At 39.7% G+C, this 17621-nt stretch overlaps 1 protein-coding gene across 4 annotated transcripts in view; it reads left to right on the top strand.

Annotated features, from left to right (window-relative positions):
* Positions 1–1133: 1133 nt before the first annotated feature.
* OCRL (OCRL inositol polyphosphate-5-phosphatase) overlaps positions 1134–17621 on the top strand; it is a 47608-nt gene continuing 31120 nt past the window's right edge. For 2 of the 4 annotated variants that reach the window (XM_058536692.1, XM_058536693.1), the window contains exons 1-5: positions 1134–1311; positions 1571–1650; positions 6702–6781; positions 9425–9463; positions 17237–17347. In XM_058536692.1, the coding sequence (XP_058392675.1) occupies positions 1273–1311; positions 1571–1650; positions 6702–6781; positions 9425–9463; positions 17237–17347 (349 nt within the window). In that variant the 5' untranslated portion in view covers positions 1134–1272. The remainder of the gene's footprint in view (positions 1312–1570; positions 1651–6701; positions 6782–9424; positions 9464–17236; positions 17348–17621) is intronic. The other 2 variants (XM_058536690.1, XM_058536691.1) reach the window with 1 other exon arrangement.

The raw sequence follows: 17621 nt of genomic DNA on the forward strand, positions 1-17621 counted from the left end.
TTAACTTGTTTATGTTGTCTTGAATTTTAATATAGTTAAATGTATCAATCGATTCCTTTATTTTTGTGCTGTCTATTCATTTTCATTCCCTATTCCAAGTTCATAAAGATATTCTATTTACTTCTAAATGTTGTCAAGTTTTGCTTGTTACATTTGGATCTTGAATCCACCTGGAATTGAATTTTTCCTCTATGGTGTGAGGTAGGGATCTAATTTTATAATTTTCCATATGGATTATCAAGAGTCCCAGCACCATTTAGTGGATAATCCACTCTTTCCCCACTGATCTGAAATGTTGCATATGCTGCATATCAACTTTCCATATATGTGTGGGTCTGTTTTGCGGCTCTGTATTCTATTCCATTGGTCTGCCTAGCTCCATACCACACTGTCTTAATTACTATAGGTTTAAAATCAGTCTTGATAGCTAATCCATTGTAGATTCTTGAGCAAATGAAAAACACAATTGAAATGTTACTCTGGGAAGACTATTCTTATGACTTATGTCATAAATCATGTGCTTAAGTTCCACTGCCAAACTTATGTACATATTCTTATGTAAAATGGTCAAAGGGGATATCACAAAGGCTAACAAAATGATGGCGGTGTCAATGGAGAGAAAACAAGGAACCAAAAATTAATTCCAAAGAAAATATTAACAAGGTTTTTTGACTGATTGGATACAGAGAAATTAGGAGAGAGGAAGAAAGGTGACCTAGAGGGGGCGCAAAAGAAGGGTAAAGGTCTGAGATTTGAGGACTTTTCTGATTTAGCGGGTGAAAGGAAGAGGAAGGGGAGAACATCTGAGAGGTAGGATAACCAGCACGGTGCATTATAACCATAATAAGGATTTTTTGAATGGATGATGTGGGTCTTATTGGCCCAACACCTTTGAGTTCCCTCATAGGTATGACTGTGTTTTGTTTCTGTGGCAATCTTCAAAGTCCCCAGAAGAATTTTGGTGTCACAGGCAGCATTTGAAACATATTCCTTGCTGGACATGGTTGAGACGCCCCCGTTCCGTCGGGTCTCTCGCTGCAGTTCCGCAAGTTGGCCGCAGGGGGCGGAATCCGCGGCGGCCTGGAAAACTGGCGGGGGCGCGAGGCGCCGCTCTCTCTCGGGTCAGGCTCTCGGCTCCCGGCTCCCGGCTCCCGGCGCGGAGCCGTTCCTCACACGACGCGCAGCCGAGGCGGGTGGCTGTGAGGACGGGGGACGCAGAGTCGTCGGATCCGGCCGCAGTCCGCAGTCCGGCTGAGCCCGGAGGCCGCCCGGATGGAGCCGCCGCTCCCGGTCGGAGCCCAGCCCCTTGCCGTATCCGCCCGAGAGAAGGGGGAGGGGAGGCCGCGCAGGGTGGGGGGTGGGGGTCGGAGAGATTGCGGAACGCGGCGCAGGGATCGGGGGCGGTCAGGCCCAGAGGCCGAGCCGAGCGGGGGAGGGAGGCGGGCGTGGGAGGCAGTGCCTCGGGACCGGGACCGGGGCGGGCAGCGGGGCGAAAGCCTCCCTGCACACCACACCGCGCCACCCCTCCCTGGCTGAGCTTCTAGAAGAGACCCTTGACTAGCGTCCGCATACTGTCGAGGGTATGGAGATGAAGGGTCCTCTCCGGGAGCCCTGCGCTCTCACCCTAGCCCAGAGGAACGGGCAATATGAGTAAGTAACCACCTGATTCCCACAGAGGAGGGGAGCCTGCCATTACCTCGCAACCGCAAACCGCGACAAGCCACCCACCCTCCTCCCACTGAGGCCGCGCGGGCAACAGGTTCAGGCCAAGGTGTGAAGTGCAAGTGGTTTAACCACGGGTCTTTGTCCCCAACTTCCACGCTGCTAGATTTCTCCTGGCAGTGTTGCTCAGTGGAAAGACTCAATGGACGGGGAAGCAGGAAGCCTGGGTTCTTTGTTCCTGCCCCTGCAACTGACACATGTTGTGTAACCTTGGGCAAGTCAATAAAGCTTTCTGGGCCTTAGTGTCCTCATCAGTTAAATGAAAACATTAACTAACTGCCTTACCTTATAGCCTTTGGAGTTTTAACTGGGAGAATAATAAATGTGAAAGTGGTTTACAAAAAGTAAAAGTGCTATGGAAACGCTTCATTAACCTTATGTTAGTGCCTTTTCTTAACCCCATTCAACTGGTTCCTCCACTCTCCCAACCCCTTTATTCCACTTGCTTGAAGGCATATTCATTAATTCAGTAATGGTTTAGTGTAGGCTAGTAACTGCTCACTTATTGACTTGACTGTTAGAAAAAGTAATGAAATATGTAGAAATATAAACGACATTTGCCATTTTATCAGTGTGTGTTAACTTCCACTCTGCCTTGCATGCACATAGGAGCTCAGTAAATACTGTTGGCTGATGGATCAAAAGATTATTTTGATAAGCTATCACTATAGTTACTGATCTCACTCCCTTGCAACTAATGCCTCATCTTAAAAGTATCCATGGTGACCACTATATATCATAGGCCCCTATCCTTGTGTGCCCAAGCCACCTCCTTTGGTTGTTCACTGGTTTCTTGACATCAGAGTTTAAAAATTGTTGATCACTTAAATCCTGTCATCTTCCAACATTGGATTCTGCCTAAAAACAATTTTTCTCGGTTCCCGCTTTTAGTTTGTCCAGACTGAGTCTGTGTCTATGCTGTCTAATTTACACAGAAGAAATTCCCACTGGCCTATCCTGCCCTTTTCTAAGACTCTTGGTGCCTCTAACTGGATGTCAACTGATTCTGTGAAGTCGCTCTTCCCTAGGTCCTGCTTGGTCAGTTCTGTTGATGTGGGAAACTCATATTATGTTTCCCAGATTTCATCAAACCTTGAAAGACCCATTTAATATAAGTGAATTTAACAGAAAAGTGAATTGAAAAGCGGAACACCGCTGCGGCTTCCAAAGGCTAGAATGGGATAGAGAGATGGGACCCTTGGGCAAATCAGTAAACTTTTGTGCCTCAGTTTCCTCTTCTGTTAAAATCAAAATTATGAGGATTAAATAAAATAGCTACATTGTTGATATGACCATAGCTTGGGATCTGGTCCCTTGGCTCAGTATATTTGGAACTCTGTTTAGCTAATAAGGGAGTGAGCAATTGGCCTTGAGATAAATACCTCATTCTATCTGGACTCTTGTACTAGAACTTTTAAAGGGTGGTAGCTCTCCTGACTATTTGTGTCCTCCTCACAGAGAAATCAAATTCTTTTGTTCCAACTCTTTGTAAGTTATGGGAGTACAGCAACATCTAACACTTAATGGCTTGATGTGTGCCAGGTATTCTTCTCACCACTTTTCATGAGTTAGTTCATTTAACCCTCATGTGAGGGTTATTGTGAAATAGTAATATCATCGTCAACTTCCTTTTCTAGATATAGACATTGAGGCACAGAGAGGTTGTCACTTGTTCACAGTTAGGAAGTAGCGTAGCTGAGATTTGAACCCATGTAACGTATCTCAGGATTACATTGTCTGAGAAGTTTCTTTTGAAATCATCGGAGTCACCTAATACTGTCGTACCATCTATAATCCTGAAATTCTTGTCTCTTGGGTGCCTTCTCTGACTTGAGTGTCCAGAACATTTTTACTTTGGGCCTTTTTTTTTTTGTGAGGAAGATCAGCCCTGAGCTAACATCCGTCCCAATCCTCCACTGTATATGGGACGCCACCACAGCATGGCCTGACAAGTGGTGCATAGGTGTGCTCCTGGGATCCGAACCCGGGCTGCCAGCAGTGGAATGCGTGCACTTAACTGCTAAGCCACGGGTCGGGCCCTACTTTTGGCTTTTTTATCCTAGAACTTGAAGCCTATTTTAATCTTTACTTCTGTGGTTCCTGCTATCAACCATAGGAGAAATTTACTTGAGAGACCACCGTTACATTTAAAAATTGGTTTTTTGGAAACAGGGAATCAAACACTAACATTCATTTTTTTCAAGGAAAATGGATTATGATGCAACCTATTGTTTCATCTTTAACCTTCCTTGAACAAATCAAAGTATTTCCTAAGGATAATGCTGAGTCTGCATTCACAATTTGTCACTCGTTTCTGTTTGACAGCTACCAAATTCTGATTTCCATTGTTTTGCCATATACCTATTATTTTTCATCTTTCTGTTCTGAAAGGGATGATTACATTTAGGTAGAATTTGCATACTTAGTCTTAGCCCTACTCTCTTGCTACAGTTTATTTAGTGACTAAGACATAGTAGATATTCAATAAATACTTGTAGAATTGACTTAAATTCACATTTTATCTTTGTTTTGTGATGGTTTTTTTGGGGGGAAGGGTGCATTTCTTTTTTTTACTGAGATATAATTGACATATAATATTAGTTTAAGATGTACAGCATAATGATTCAATATTTGCATAGATTGCAAAATGATCACCACAGTAAGTCTGTTTAATATCTATCACCACATGTAGTTGCATTTTTTTTTCTCATGATGAGAACTTTTAAGATTTACTCGCTTAGCAACTTTCAAGTATACAATACAGTATTATTAACTATAGTCATGTTGTACGTTACATCCGCATGACTTATTTATCTTATAACTGGAAGTTTGTACCTTGTGACCTCCTTCACCCATTTTGCCCACCCCCATCCCCCACCTCTGACAACCACCAATCTGTATCTGTAAGTTTGGTTGTTTGTTTTTATATTCCACATATAAGTGAGATCATACAATATTTGTTTTTCTCTGTCTGACTTACCCCACTTAGCATAATGCCCTCAAGGTCCATCCATGTTGTCTGTTTTGTAATGGTTTTTAACAATACAATCCATTTGAAGCTTTACTACTAATGGTTAGCACCATTGTTAGTCTACATTACTTTGAGATTATACTGGTTTTGTGTTCACTTTCTTCAAAGTAAATTCTTCCTCCTTGACCCTTGCTTTATCAGCCTTTTATCTAGTTTCTGGTCTCCATCTGAGTTTATAAGACTGCTCGATTAAGGAACTTTGCAGGATGGAGGGGTCTGCCCCATATTCCTCTAGTCACCTTAAAATATAAACCCAGCAGATTAGGCAAGCTGGATCAGAGCAGAAAGACAGCATTAATACTCTTATTTCACTTAGTTCTGTCTAAGCAATTCCTTTCCCCAGGTTATCTCCTTCAAAGTTAACACATTTGAAAAAAAATTCAAAAAGCTAAAACAATAAACCACCCAAAAGACAACAAAATAGAAATCAAATGATTCAAAACAATGACATTTTTAATGTCAGAAGTTGAACTGTTGTATTTAGAAATTCGTCTCTGTTTATAGCTTGATTAACCTAGTTTGTTTATTCAACCTGTATTTTGAGCAGCTGTTAGGCAGGAGACAAAACTGAATATTATAGGGTCCTTGATTTCAAGGAGCTCAAATCTGTGAGGGAAATAAATATAACTATAATGGAGTGTGTAAGTACTCTATTAGAGGGGCAAGCAAAGAGGATGAGGCCCACTGGTTCTGCTTGGGGTGTTGGGGGAAGCTTCACAGAGGAGGTGATATTTGAGTTGGGTCTCAGGAAGTAAAAAAGAGTGTTCCTGGCAAAAAGAACCACCTGAAGAGTGCTTGATTTGGGGGAAGCTAGGAGATGTTCAGAAAGGCTATTTACCCGTAGGTTATATCTTGATTCCTGGCCACTAAGGATAAGAAGTAAATGAAAATTAATATTTCAGGAGTACATAGGAATTTAGAAGCCTCACATTTCGTACTGAGGGGCCAAGTTCTTCAGTCATGTTTACCTAATAATACCAGCATGAAGTTGGAAACCAGAGTAAAAGCACAAGGGCTATAAAGGCAATCTGGTGATATCTGCTACTTTGTTGGTCACTGGGGTTGTTTTGACCAATGCAGCTGGCTGGGAACCTCCCCTTACTCCTCCATGACTTGTATACTTGTTTGAAGAGATAGGACCATTCTTTGTTAAAAGCCAGGGAAATATAATGGGAAAGCTAATTTATGAAATTTCTAATTCGTTTATTCAACAAACTTGAGGGACTGCTATGTGCCAGGCACTGTGCTAGGTGCTAAAAATCCTGTGGTGAAAAGACAGCCATAGTCCCTGCCCTCGTGGACTTCACAACTAGCTATTAGTTCTTCGCTCTGGTATGCATGCTCTGAAGGTGTATGCACTGTTAATTCATGCTCTTAAGATTGTAAGCTGTTTTTATGTCATAGACTATTATATGTTCTTTATGCTATAGAACAGTGTGGGTATTCAGATACTGATCACTACTAATATCCTTTTTTTTTTTTTTTGTGAGGAAGATCAGCCCTGAGCTAACATCCATGCTAATCCTCCTCTTTTTGCTGAGGAAGACCCGCTCTGAGCTAACATCTATTGCCAATCCTCCTTTTTTTTTTTTCCCCAAAGCCCCAGTAGATAGTTGTATGTTGTAGTTGCACATCCTTCTAGTTGCTGTATGTGGGACACGGCCTCAGCATGGCCAGAGAAGCGGTGCGTCAGTGCATGCCCGGGATCCGAACCCGGGCCGCCAGTAGCGGAGCACGTGCACTTAACCGCCAAGCTGTGGGCCCGGCCCCTAATATCCTTTTAGACCTAGAGCAATGTCTACCTCTCATGAGGCTCAGACCCAGGGATCGAGATACAACAAGTCTAATAAATACAGACTAGATTTGTGTAAAACAATATAGCAATGTATTTTGTTAAATGTTTGGGTTTTTCAGTAGCTATTCGTTGATGCATTCTTCTGTTTCCTAGGTTAATAATCCAGTTGCACGAGAAGGAACAGCATGTTCAAGATATCATTCCTATAAATAGCCACTTTAGATGTGTTCAAGGTACTAGCTTTAATTGCTTAGCTAGTTTTATAATGTTTTTCCGTGGTCATTATTGCGTTGTGTAATACCATACATATTTTAAATTTGTCACTGCACGTAAAATGAAATGTAGTACTCTTTGCATAAAAAGATAACATTACTAACCTACCATTGAGAAGGTGATAAATGCTTTGTCTAAGAGTGCTGAAACATTATATTGAAATATATTTATATTTTTTCACAGACTTATATGTGGATTTAAATGACATTCTTGTATTTAACTGACACACTGCTCATTGTAGAGTATCAAGGTCGCTTGGATTCACACACATTCAGCACTTTCTCCCCACAGTATTTGAAATTAAAACGTTTGGCAACATGCCTTGCCAAATTATAATACCTTATATTCCATTGTGCTGATTCTCAAACGTTGACATTGGTGAATCATAAGAAAATCAACTCCGGGGAGGAAATATTTGGCTTCCTGCCCTCAAATTTGGAGACTGAGAACAGAATATCTGTTGTTTCATCTGCCACAATGAAACTCAAAAATTGGGAGGTTTGTGTAGGAGGTATTGCTTCTGTCATCTCACGTTGCTCTAGAAAGGAAATTGATTACTAGAGAACAAATGCCTTATGTTTCCAGTGGGTCCACTGGCTTCATCAGACAGATGCATTCTGTATCAGCTGTAGCTTCTTGAAAAACTTGAATCCTACCTTGCATGGATTTCTTTCTTAAACTACATTGAACTTTTTTGATCACAAAAGTTATATATGTATTTATATGTATGTATAAAAAGTTTGGAAAAAAACAGAAAAGTATAAAGAAAATAAGTAAATTCCCATCCTTCAGAGATAAACACCTAACATCTTCCTTTTTTCTACACATGTAACTTTTAGGGTGAGTGGGACTCATACTATATGTAGTGTTTTGTTCCACATGCCATCATGTTATGAGTGCTTTTCCATGCTGTTAATAGCTATATACTATTCCATTTTATGAATGGCCCATGGTGTAATTATTCTCCTGTGTTTGACATTTGGGTTATTTTTTGCTAATATAAATAGTAATGTGGTGAACATCTCTGTACAGAAATCTTATTGCACATCTCTTATTTCCTTAGGATTTATTCCTATAAATAGAAATACTAAGTAGGTATGGCTTTTTAAGACTGCATGTATTAAGAATTAAAAATATCCACAATGAATAGTATCCACATTGTATAGAATGAAGTCATAGCCATTTAGCCTGCCTTGTGTGAGAGAGACATATTGGCCAAGGCTCCTGCATGCCATAGTAAGTTGCTGTGGTCAGCTCACTTTTCATGTTATAGCACCCTTTGTTACATTCCCAGCCCTTTAAGGAGGAGAAAAGCCAAAGAACATGACTTTAGATTAGTTTTCTGTTAACTCTATACCTTTTTGTACTACTTCTAGAGTCACATTTACCCTGTTTCTCTTAGTATTATTTTTAATAAGAAATAGATGGCAGATTGTTAGATTGGAATCTAGGAAAATATGTGCATGCACACACAGTAGTTCCCTATAACAAAAGGAACAGTTACCTGCTTGAGTTTTACCTCCATTTTGTTTCCCACTCTGTGCATCTATATTGAAAAGTCTATAAATACTCAGGTTTAAAGAATTAAAGTTACTGAAGAACAGTGGTGAACATATAATACCTTTGTCTGATGCCCTGTTGTTCCTTGCTTCATCATGCTAGTAAGAGTAGTGAGACTGTTCTCTAATATTAGACAATGTAGTTCCTTACCAGTTGCTTCTGTTGTTCCTGAATAATGGAGCCAAATATACAATCCAGGCTTGTAAGAGAGCTAGAAAAGGCTGAGAATACTTCTGGCCAAGGTAGATCCAGGCTAATCCCAAGGAGTCAGTACCCAGAGTTCAACTAGCCAGGAGAGTCTGGCAGGTGCTGTCGGCCAAATCCAGGGAAGTCAGAGAGGAAGAAATAGGTTGAGTCTAGACACTAGAGGTAAGAAAGGAAGTCCAGGAGAGCTATTGAGGGAAAGAGAACTCTGAACTCAAAGACTGTGCTTTGCTCCATTTTATATGTTTTATACTTCCTTATTGGGTGTGGTAGGCCTTGGACCCACAGGTATTAATTGTAGCCCGAAGGTAAAGAACTTGAGGTATTCTCTGCTCCTATAAGGGGCAGGAGCCGAGATAATAAGATTACTGGGAAATTTTCAGAGACTAGATCTGTGTTGAGAAAGGAATTCACCTCTGGGTCTTTGGGGTCACTTCCTTGGCTTTTTATAAGAATTATCTAAATCACATGATTAGATTATATTAAATCAGTATGTTATATTTGAGGGGAATTAAACTCACCTTCAAAACTTGAATTACCATGTTGTTATATTCCATACTATTAATTTGTCATTCCTTGATTTGCTTTGAGGTGTTTCATTCAGTTACTTGTTCAGATCATTTTTCTTTTAGTTGAATTGCTCATAATCTTTAGAACCTAGTGTTATTAAAATCCTTTGTTAAAAATGCTAAACAAAAAAGCAAAAGATTTTTTAAGTGTGTTCTAAGACCTAGGAGTGGTGATTGAGAGAAGCAGTGATTTAGTTAGGCGTGTACTTCTTTTGGTTGTAATGAATGGTTTTCTCTTCCTTGATCCTGTTCTTTCTTCTTTTCCTTCAGAAGCGGAAGAAACTCTTTTGATTGATATAGCTTCAAACAGTGAGTATCTTTCTGAATGGAGTTGATTTTCATTCAACAAATATTTACTTGAATACCCACAAGTATGTTTAAGACAGCTTTTTTGACATATCTTTTATCTTACCATCTTATCCTGTATTCTCCATTTTCTTAAGGCAGCCATACAAATTAGCTTTGCTTCCCAAAAACATTTAGGCTAAGCATAAGAAAAACCAGGTGGCTGGCAAGAATCTTTAAAAAGTTGAAAATATCTGCTTTTCTAATGCTGAGCTTCTTTGAGCTACCAATATTGTTGCTGTCAGTTAATTCATTGTTGTGGAATTGGTAGGAAGGGCCAGAAAATATTTAAAGCACATGAGGTTTATGAGTGTTTTTTTTTTAACTGCTGTTATGTTTTAAGCTTTTTTTCCCCACCTGCTTTTTATTTTTGCATGTTAAATCATAATGTTTTCCTTTATTTGTTATATTTTTGAGGAGGCTACAGAGTCCCTCTTGTACCAGGGGTACCTTGCTTGTACCAGGCATACCTTTTTTTCTTAAAAAAATTTGGTCTTTTATTTAAGCATCATCCCCTCAAGGCATCCCTTTATCGGAGGGAACATGGTCTTCTTTCTTACCGTTTCTGTTCTTTCATTTTTATCTGTTTGAAGCAAATGATCATGGACTTTCTGTGCAAGCTGTTCTTTGTTTATCATCTAATTGTACTTGTTATGGGGAGGAGAAAACGGGCGCTTGAATGCTACTGTGACTATTCTGTAGTTGCTGTGGAAAAAGAGTATGTGACCACATGAATCTAATCAAAATGGTTACTTTATCTCTTGGTTGAGTCCTTGGATAAGTGGGGCTTGGCCCTTAAGCTTGGGGCTATGAGTTATGCACAATTTTGTTTAGACACAATCCCTGTTCTTAGCACCGTTAATTTGTATTGAACAGTTTAGGTGGGCTTCTTCTGGTTTGGGTTTTATTCTCTTCTTTGGTCATGGATTTTGGAAGTCTTAAGGGCTGATCCTGAAAAGCTAAGTAAACCCAGCTGCTGACTTCTACTGCAGTTATCCAAGAGAGCAAATAACTTAATATCTATGTCTTATTGTGCTTAGAAAGAAGGCAAAAACAACACTGAAAAAGCAAACTTTGAGCAAAGGCAGTTCAGCAGTGACTGACATTGCTGCTGAAATAAGATACCCAAGTGTTCTGTTCTTGGTGTGGAAATAGGTATTTGATCCAAAGCTGAAAGGTTAAGCTGAGCTGTGCCTTCTCTTTTATAAATACCTAATTTATGGCATTAGTTTTGTTGGTCTCTCCTACATAGAAATTAGCCATGTGTTGCTCTGTCCAGAGTTCAAGTTACTAGATCATAGAGGGGGAATAGTTAAGTAACCACTTGAATAAAATCCTTTGTTATTTCTGCCCATTTAATAATATTTGCACTCAAACTAGATTTTATCTTGATCCTGGGGCTTCATACATAAACCTTTAGAGTGCACAGTATGTTGCAGGAGAAGTTCCTGGGTTTGTTAGGCAGGCCTGATTTTAGTGTAAATATGTCTTTTCCCATTGTCTGGATGTTGGTATTAAACGTTTTTAAATACTTCTTTTCTGATTATAGAGGTAATATATCTTCATTATATACAATTTGGAAAATTCAGAAGTTTCAAGTATCAAATTAAAATTGTGCTCCTGCAGTCTATAGATCACCACTGCAGTTAACATTTTTATGTATCTCCTTCCAGTCTTTTATTTGTATTTTTACATAATTGGAATCCTTGTATGTCGGTTTTGTTTTTGTGTGTGTGTGTGTGAGGAAGATTAGCCCTGAGCTAACATCCAATGCCAATCCTCCTCTTTTTTTGCCGAGGAAGATTGGCCCTGGGCTAACATCTGTGCCCATCTTCCTCTACTTTATACGGGACGCCACCACAGCATGGCTTGACAAGTGGTACATCAGTGCACACCTAGGATCCAAACCTGCGAACCCCGGGCTGCCGAAGCAGAGCACACACATTTAACCACTGCGCCACTGGGCCAGCCCCCCTTGTATGTAGTTTTTATCCTGCATTTTCATTTCACATTGTATTGTGACCTTTTTCCATGTCATTTAAAATTATTTAAAAACATGATTTTTATTGACTAGTATTTCACCATAGATATGTGCTAAATTTTATTAAATTAACTCCTTTATAAAATTAAGTCAGTGTCAAGGAACATGGTATATCTCTCTACTTATTCAGGTTCTCTTGATATCTCTCAGTAACATTTTGTAGTTTCTTCATATGTATCATTTATTTGTAAGTTAAGTATTTTATGGTGGATTTTATTTGTTTGCTGCTATAGTCAGTGGAACATTTTTTTCTCTTCTGATTGCTTATTACTAGTATACAGAGCAACTATTGAGTTTTAGATATTTATCTTTTATCCAGCCACTTCACAGAAATTTATTTTTAATTTTTTTGGCTATTTTGTGTTTTTTGGTTTTGATAGACAACCTAGTCATCTGCAAATAATAATTTTGTCTCCTTTCTAGTAGCTGTAACTATTAGTTTTGCTTCATGTCTTATTACCGCAACAAGAATTTTGAGACCAATGTTAAATAATGATGATGATCCTTGGTTAGCTTCTGATTTTAGTGAGAATGCCTCAAGTGGTGCTTCACTGTTGAGGACATTATTTCCTATTGATTTGACACGGTTTTTAAAAAACCATATTAAGAAACTGCATTTATTTCAAGTTTGTGTGGTTTTCAAAATCGTGAATGTATGTTGAATTTTATCAAATGTTTTTTCAGTATTTATAGAGATGGTTATATTGTTCTTCGTTATTTGACCTCTTGATGGACTATGTTATACTAATTTCCTAATATTAAACCCTTGCTGATTTATTCATTATTCAGCACATATTTGTCGAGTGCCTTCTATTTGCCAGGCAGTGTTCTAAGTGCTGCAGAATCAGTAGAGAACAACATAGATAGAGTTGCTGCTCCTGCCTTGGTGCTTGCTTCTGTGCTGTTTCCTACTAGTGTCACATAGATGCCTGTGATCCATCAATTCATTCTATAAAAATATGAATACCTTTTATGTGCCAGGCTCTGTGCTAGGCTCTAGGGATATAGCAGAAAGCAGCGTAGTCATGGTACTTCTTGAAACTTAGTTCGGGAAACAGACTTTAAACTGATAAGGTATAGATACTAACATACTTGCAGTTTTGATAAATGCTATCAAGGGGAGATACAAAGGTTTTTTTTTTTTTTTTTTTTTAAGAGAACTGACTAAATTAGGCAGGGTGATGAGGGAAGGCCTCTTTGAAGAAGTGACGTTTAAATTGAGACAAGAGGGGTTAAGGAAGAGACAGGTGAAAATGGGGGAGAGATGAGTGTTCCAGGTAAAGGGAACCACACATGTAAAGGCCCCAACTTGGGAAGTAGCTTGGCATTTTCTTTGAAATGAAAGGAGGCCAGGGTGCCTGGAACAAGGCTTAGGCACCAATCTAGAATGGGCTAGGGCCAGATCTAGTAGGATCTTGTAAGCTATGCTAAGGAATCTGGATTTTTAGCTTTAAAAAATGGGAAGAACATGAAAGATTTTGTGCTGGGGTGTCATCATTTGCGTGGAAGCCAGTTAAGAGGCTATTTCAGTAGTTTAAGCTGGAGAGTATGGTGGCAGTAGAAATGGAGAGACGTGGACAGATTTGATAAATGTTTTTGGAGGTTAAATCAACAGAGCTTGGTTTGGGTGTAGAAGGTGAGAGGAAGAGAAATGTCAAGGATGAATCCCAGGTTTCTGACATGAATGTGGATGATGGTACTATTTGCAGAAATAAGAACATTGCAGGAGGAGTGAGTTTCCTTTGGGGGATTATGAATTCAATTTTAGCTACGTTTAGTTTGAGATTTCTTTGAGACATTTGAGTGTAGATGATAAATTGGCAGTTGAATGTATGCATCTAAAGCTCAGAAGAAAGGTCTGGGTCACTAGCACATGGATGTTGTTTGAAACCATGAGAGATGATGTGATTGCATATAGAGCTCTGCTGTCAGATACAATAGCCACTAGTTACGTGTGCCTCTTTAAATTAATTAGAAATTCAGTTCCTCAGTTGTACTAGTCACATTTCAAGTGCTCATTACACACGTGGTCATTGGTTACCATATTGGACAGCACAGTTATAGAACACACCCATCATCACAGAAAGTCCTGTTGGACAATGCTGATATAGAGTTAGAAAAAGGTTTAGGGTTGAACTCTAAGGAACTCTATTCTTTAAAGATTAGATAGAGGAGATACCTTGAAGGGCACTAAAAGTTAGTGACCAAAGAGAGAGAGACAAGCTAGATGAGTATGGTGTCATAGAATCCTTTGGAAGAGATTATTTCAGGGAGTGGCCAACTGTTGATTTCTGCTGATAGGTCTAATAAGATGACTGAAGAGTATCCATTGGATTTAGCAATATGGAGGTTATTGGTGACCTTAACAAAGCAATATCAGAGGAGTGGTGAAAACCAGAGTCATATTGGAGTGGATTAAAGAGAGAAATGGGAGATGAGCAAGTAGCAACTGTGTGTTTTTTAAAGAAACTTGACTGCAGAGGGGAATATAGAGATGGACTGGAGTCGGAGGGAAATATGGGGTCCAGGAGGTTTTTTGTGGGGATGATTTAAAACACGATTAAATGTAATACTGATGGGAAGGAGCCTATGCAAGGGAGAGGTTAAAGATATTGGGAGGAGGTATCTAGGGAATGATTGTGAGTGTGAGATTCCTAAGAGAATGAGAGGAGTTGTAATTCAAAGAGAAGGTGGCCTGTAATAGGAGTACTTGTCTTTCTTGTGTCAGAAGGGAAAGGATGAGTATAAATACAGGTAAGTTTCCATGTGATGGCTTCCATTTCCTCTGAAGTATGAGGTGAAGCAATGTGCTTGGAATGAGAGGGTTTGAGAAGAGGGGGATTCAAAGTTTGAGGATAAATGAGAAGATGTGAAATAGTTGTTCCAGATAGTAGTAGGAGACTAGCTGACTATAGAAACTTAGATTGCTTCGTATCATAGAGAGCCCAGTTGAGGTTGAGGTTAGCAATCAGTTTATAATGATGGGTGTGTATGTGTGTTTTTTTACTCCCTCTGGTTGCTCAGATATAAGTACAGAGAAGGCAGTTAGTTGGATTTTTGAGGGTTGGAAGTTAGCAAGGTAGGTGCTGTGGAAGAATAGAGTGGTTAAGGCAGTTCTGGGCTTTTACAACAGAGTGTGTTGATGGCATCTGTTTGATAAAAAGGGAAGTGAAAGCAGGAGGGAGTGAATGGATATTGAGAAAATGGAGGAATCAAGGGGCCGGAGGTTCCAATATGAACAAGTAAGCTGGAAGGAGTAATAGGTCTGAGTGGGAGATTTGAATGGGGGATTTATGAGGTGATATTGTTTCTGTGATGAAATGTTTGGGTGTAACTGAGGAAGTCCCAATAGGGACTGAGGGAGTAGGTGGCTGAGATGGAGGGGCAAGGTCATTGGATGAGGAAGTTGAAGGTGTTGCCTGGGTTTACTGTGCTAATTTTGAAGGGACCCAAAATTAAGGTAGGTTTGAGTGGAGAGGAAGGTTTGAGTGGAGAGGAAGTCTTATGAGTCAAGTATTGAATCTGGGATTCAGAAGTTTCTGAGAGGATGGTAGATGATCTCATGGAGAAGGGAAGGGAAGAAGTTGGTATAGCCCAATGGGTGACCCACAAAGGAGACAGGATTTTTCCTGAGGGAGGAGTAGAGGGAATGGTCTGGAGATGGCATTAGGACAAATAAGACCAATCTTAAATTAATAGGGCATGAGAGATTATAAACAGCCTCCACTTCAGAGGGCTGCAGGGGGAGTGCTACTCTCAGGGATCAGTCAGTTTGCAGGTGACTGATTTTCAATCTAGATGCACATTAGAATCACTTGGGGAGTATTTTAAAAACTACCAGTGCCTGGGCTTCACTTCCAGAGATTCTGTTTTATTGGCCTGGGGTGGGGCCCAAGTGTCAGTGTTTTTAAAAATGCCTTTGGTGATTCTAATGCACCCATAGTTGAGAATTACTGAGAGATGCAGGGAATGTTTACAGGAAAAGATGAGGATATAGGAGTGTTTACTGATCACAAAGAGGTCAGAGGGTTTTGGAAGGGAGAAGAGTAGAAGGTTGGGTCATAGAATAATTTGTCCTCTTTCCCATGCAACATGGTGAGAGAACATCTAGTGTTATTTTCTAAGCAGTTTCTGGAATCTTCTGCTCTAGTTAAATGGGTCAGTCTCTGTTTTATATTTGCTAAAATGTATCTTTCAAGGATTGTGGGAAAGAGAGAATATGTGTTCTTGTTTTAAGTTTCTATCAGATAGAAACTGCCCTTTTTATTTTTTTTCTGCTTTTAATATAAATTATCTGAGAAAGGGAGGACTGCTTGTGCCCTGAAGGAGTTTTTCCCTGTATCTTCAAGGCTGCTCTTGTCAGTCTTTATTCATACCCCTCTTTTTTTTCTCCTCCTTACAGTGGCACCCTCATTAATTTTCTTATCTCCAGTCCACTTGGGTGCCTTCTTTTTCATTTTTTCTCGATTTTTGTCTTTCTTCTGATCACTGAATCTATGAAGATAGAAACTTAAGGAAATGCAAAGGAAAAAAGAGCGTTCAAGTTTCAGAAGTGGAAGAAGAGGAAACTAGGATTCTCATTTCATTTTCTCACCTCTGTTATTTACAAGTGTGAAAGAGTCTGGTTCAACAGTCATTTATTAAATGCCTTCTGTCTGGGAAGTCTGACATCATTGTCACCAGTAAAGTGACCAACCATCCCACTTTGCTTGGGACTTGCCTGGTCTTAGCTTTGAAAGTCCTGAATCCTGACAGGCCCCTCAGTCCCAGACAACCCTGGGAAACCATCCAGAGTGTTGTGTTGGATAACCTGTATATGCAGCCTGCCTCTTGCTCTCAGGTAGCTTATGGTTTCCAGGGGCGTGAGAAAGCAATATATGTAATAAATCAGTTAAAATAAGAATATAAACAAGTATGTAGGTTTCCTAGATCACCATATCCAGACAGTTGATACAGATGATAACTATAAGGCATCAGAAAAAGGAAGACTATGTTATATATGAAAGAAACTAAAGTCTTAGATAACTTTGCTTCTAATTATACTGTTTTCCAATTGGCTGTACTTGAACCAGACCACTCCTGAACATAGGTTATTATATTGCTTTTGTAAGTTTATTCAAGACATACATCTTTCACTTGAGGTGATGAGGTATAGAAGCTTCTTTTCAGAATAATTCAAACCAATCCCACTATTCTTTTCTTTTCTAATTAGTTTGTAAATTCAATTGCATAGGTACAATGTGAACCTAGGAACAAGCCATCCTATTTCCTTTATTCCTTTCATGCTTCAGATGCTCTTACTATATGATCTGGATTTGAAATGGTAGGAATTTCCAGCTAGGAGGTAGGAGGAGGGTGGTTGGGGGATTGATCTTTTGCTAGAATTTGGAGTACCATGCATTGATATCTGAGAGATATATCAGAACATAGGAAATTCTGACTTCTTTAGTATGTATCATATCACTGTATTGGGATGCTCCTTCACACAGTTCATCAGCCCCTTAGATTGCCCTGTCTGCATCGCCCCTTCCACTACCACACCGAATCCCTTGATCTTGTAGACATGCTTCCTACGTTAGAGGTCTGGAATATTTGTAATCTGGACCTTCTCCTGTTAAACTGATCAGGTGAGAATATGATCCCAAGAAAACATTGTATTCCACAGCTATATGTGTATGGATTTCAATTCTTTTTAGGTGGCTGCAAAATTCGAGTTCAGGGGGAGTGGACCAGAGAGCGCCACTTTGAAATCCCTGATGAGGAACACTGTTTGAAGTTCCTCTCAGAGGTCCTTGCTGCTCAGGAAGGTAACTCAAGACTCCACAGTTTTCTTTCTATTATTTGAATGAGAGTGAAATTCTGACATGCTCGTACAGAGGCAAGCAGCCATTAGCAAAGTACCTTACCCGTTGAGCCTTGATAGCTGATTTTTTTTTCCTTCAGAAATGAACCTAGGGATAGGTTAGGGAACAAGTCTATTCAGCTTTAAGGACACTGAGCCAGTTTCCAGAATCTTCAGTGTCATGGTATGGACAGCTTACTGTAAACTGTAATCCTCCTCCTGCCCGTAAATGATCCCAG

The sequence above is a fragment of the Diceros bicornis genome, chromosome X, assembly GCF_020826845.1.
Source record: "Diceros bicornis minor isolate mBicDic1 chromosome X, mDicBic1.mat.cur, whole genome shotgun sequence".
NCBI lineage: Eukaryota > Metazoa > Chordata > Mammalia > Perissodactyla > Rhinocerotidae > Diceros > Diceros bicornis.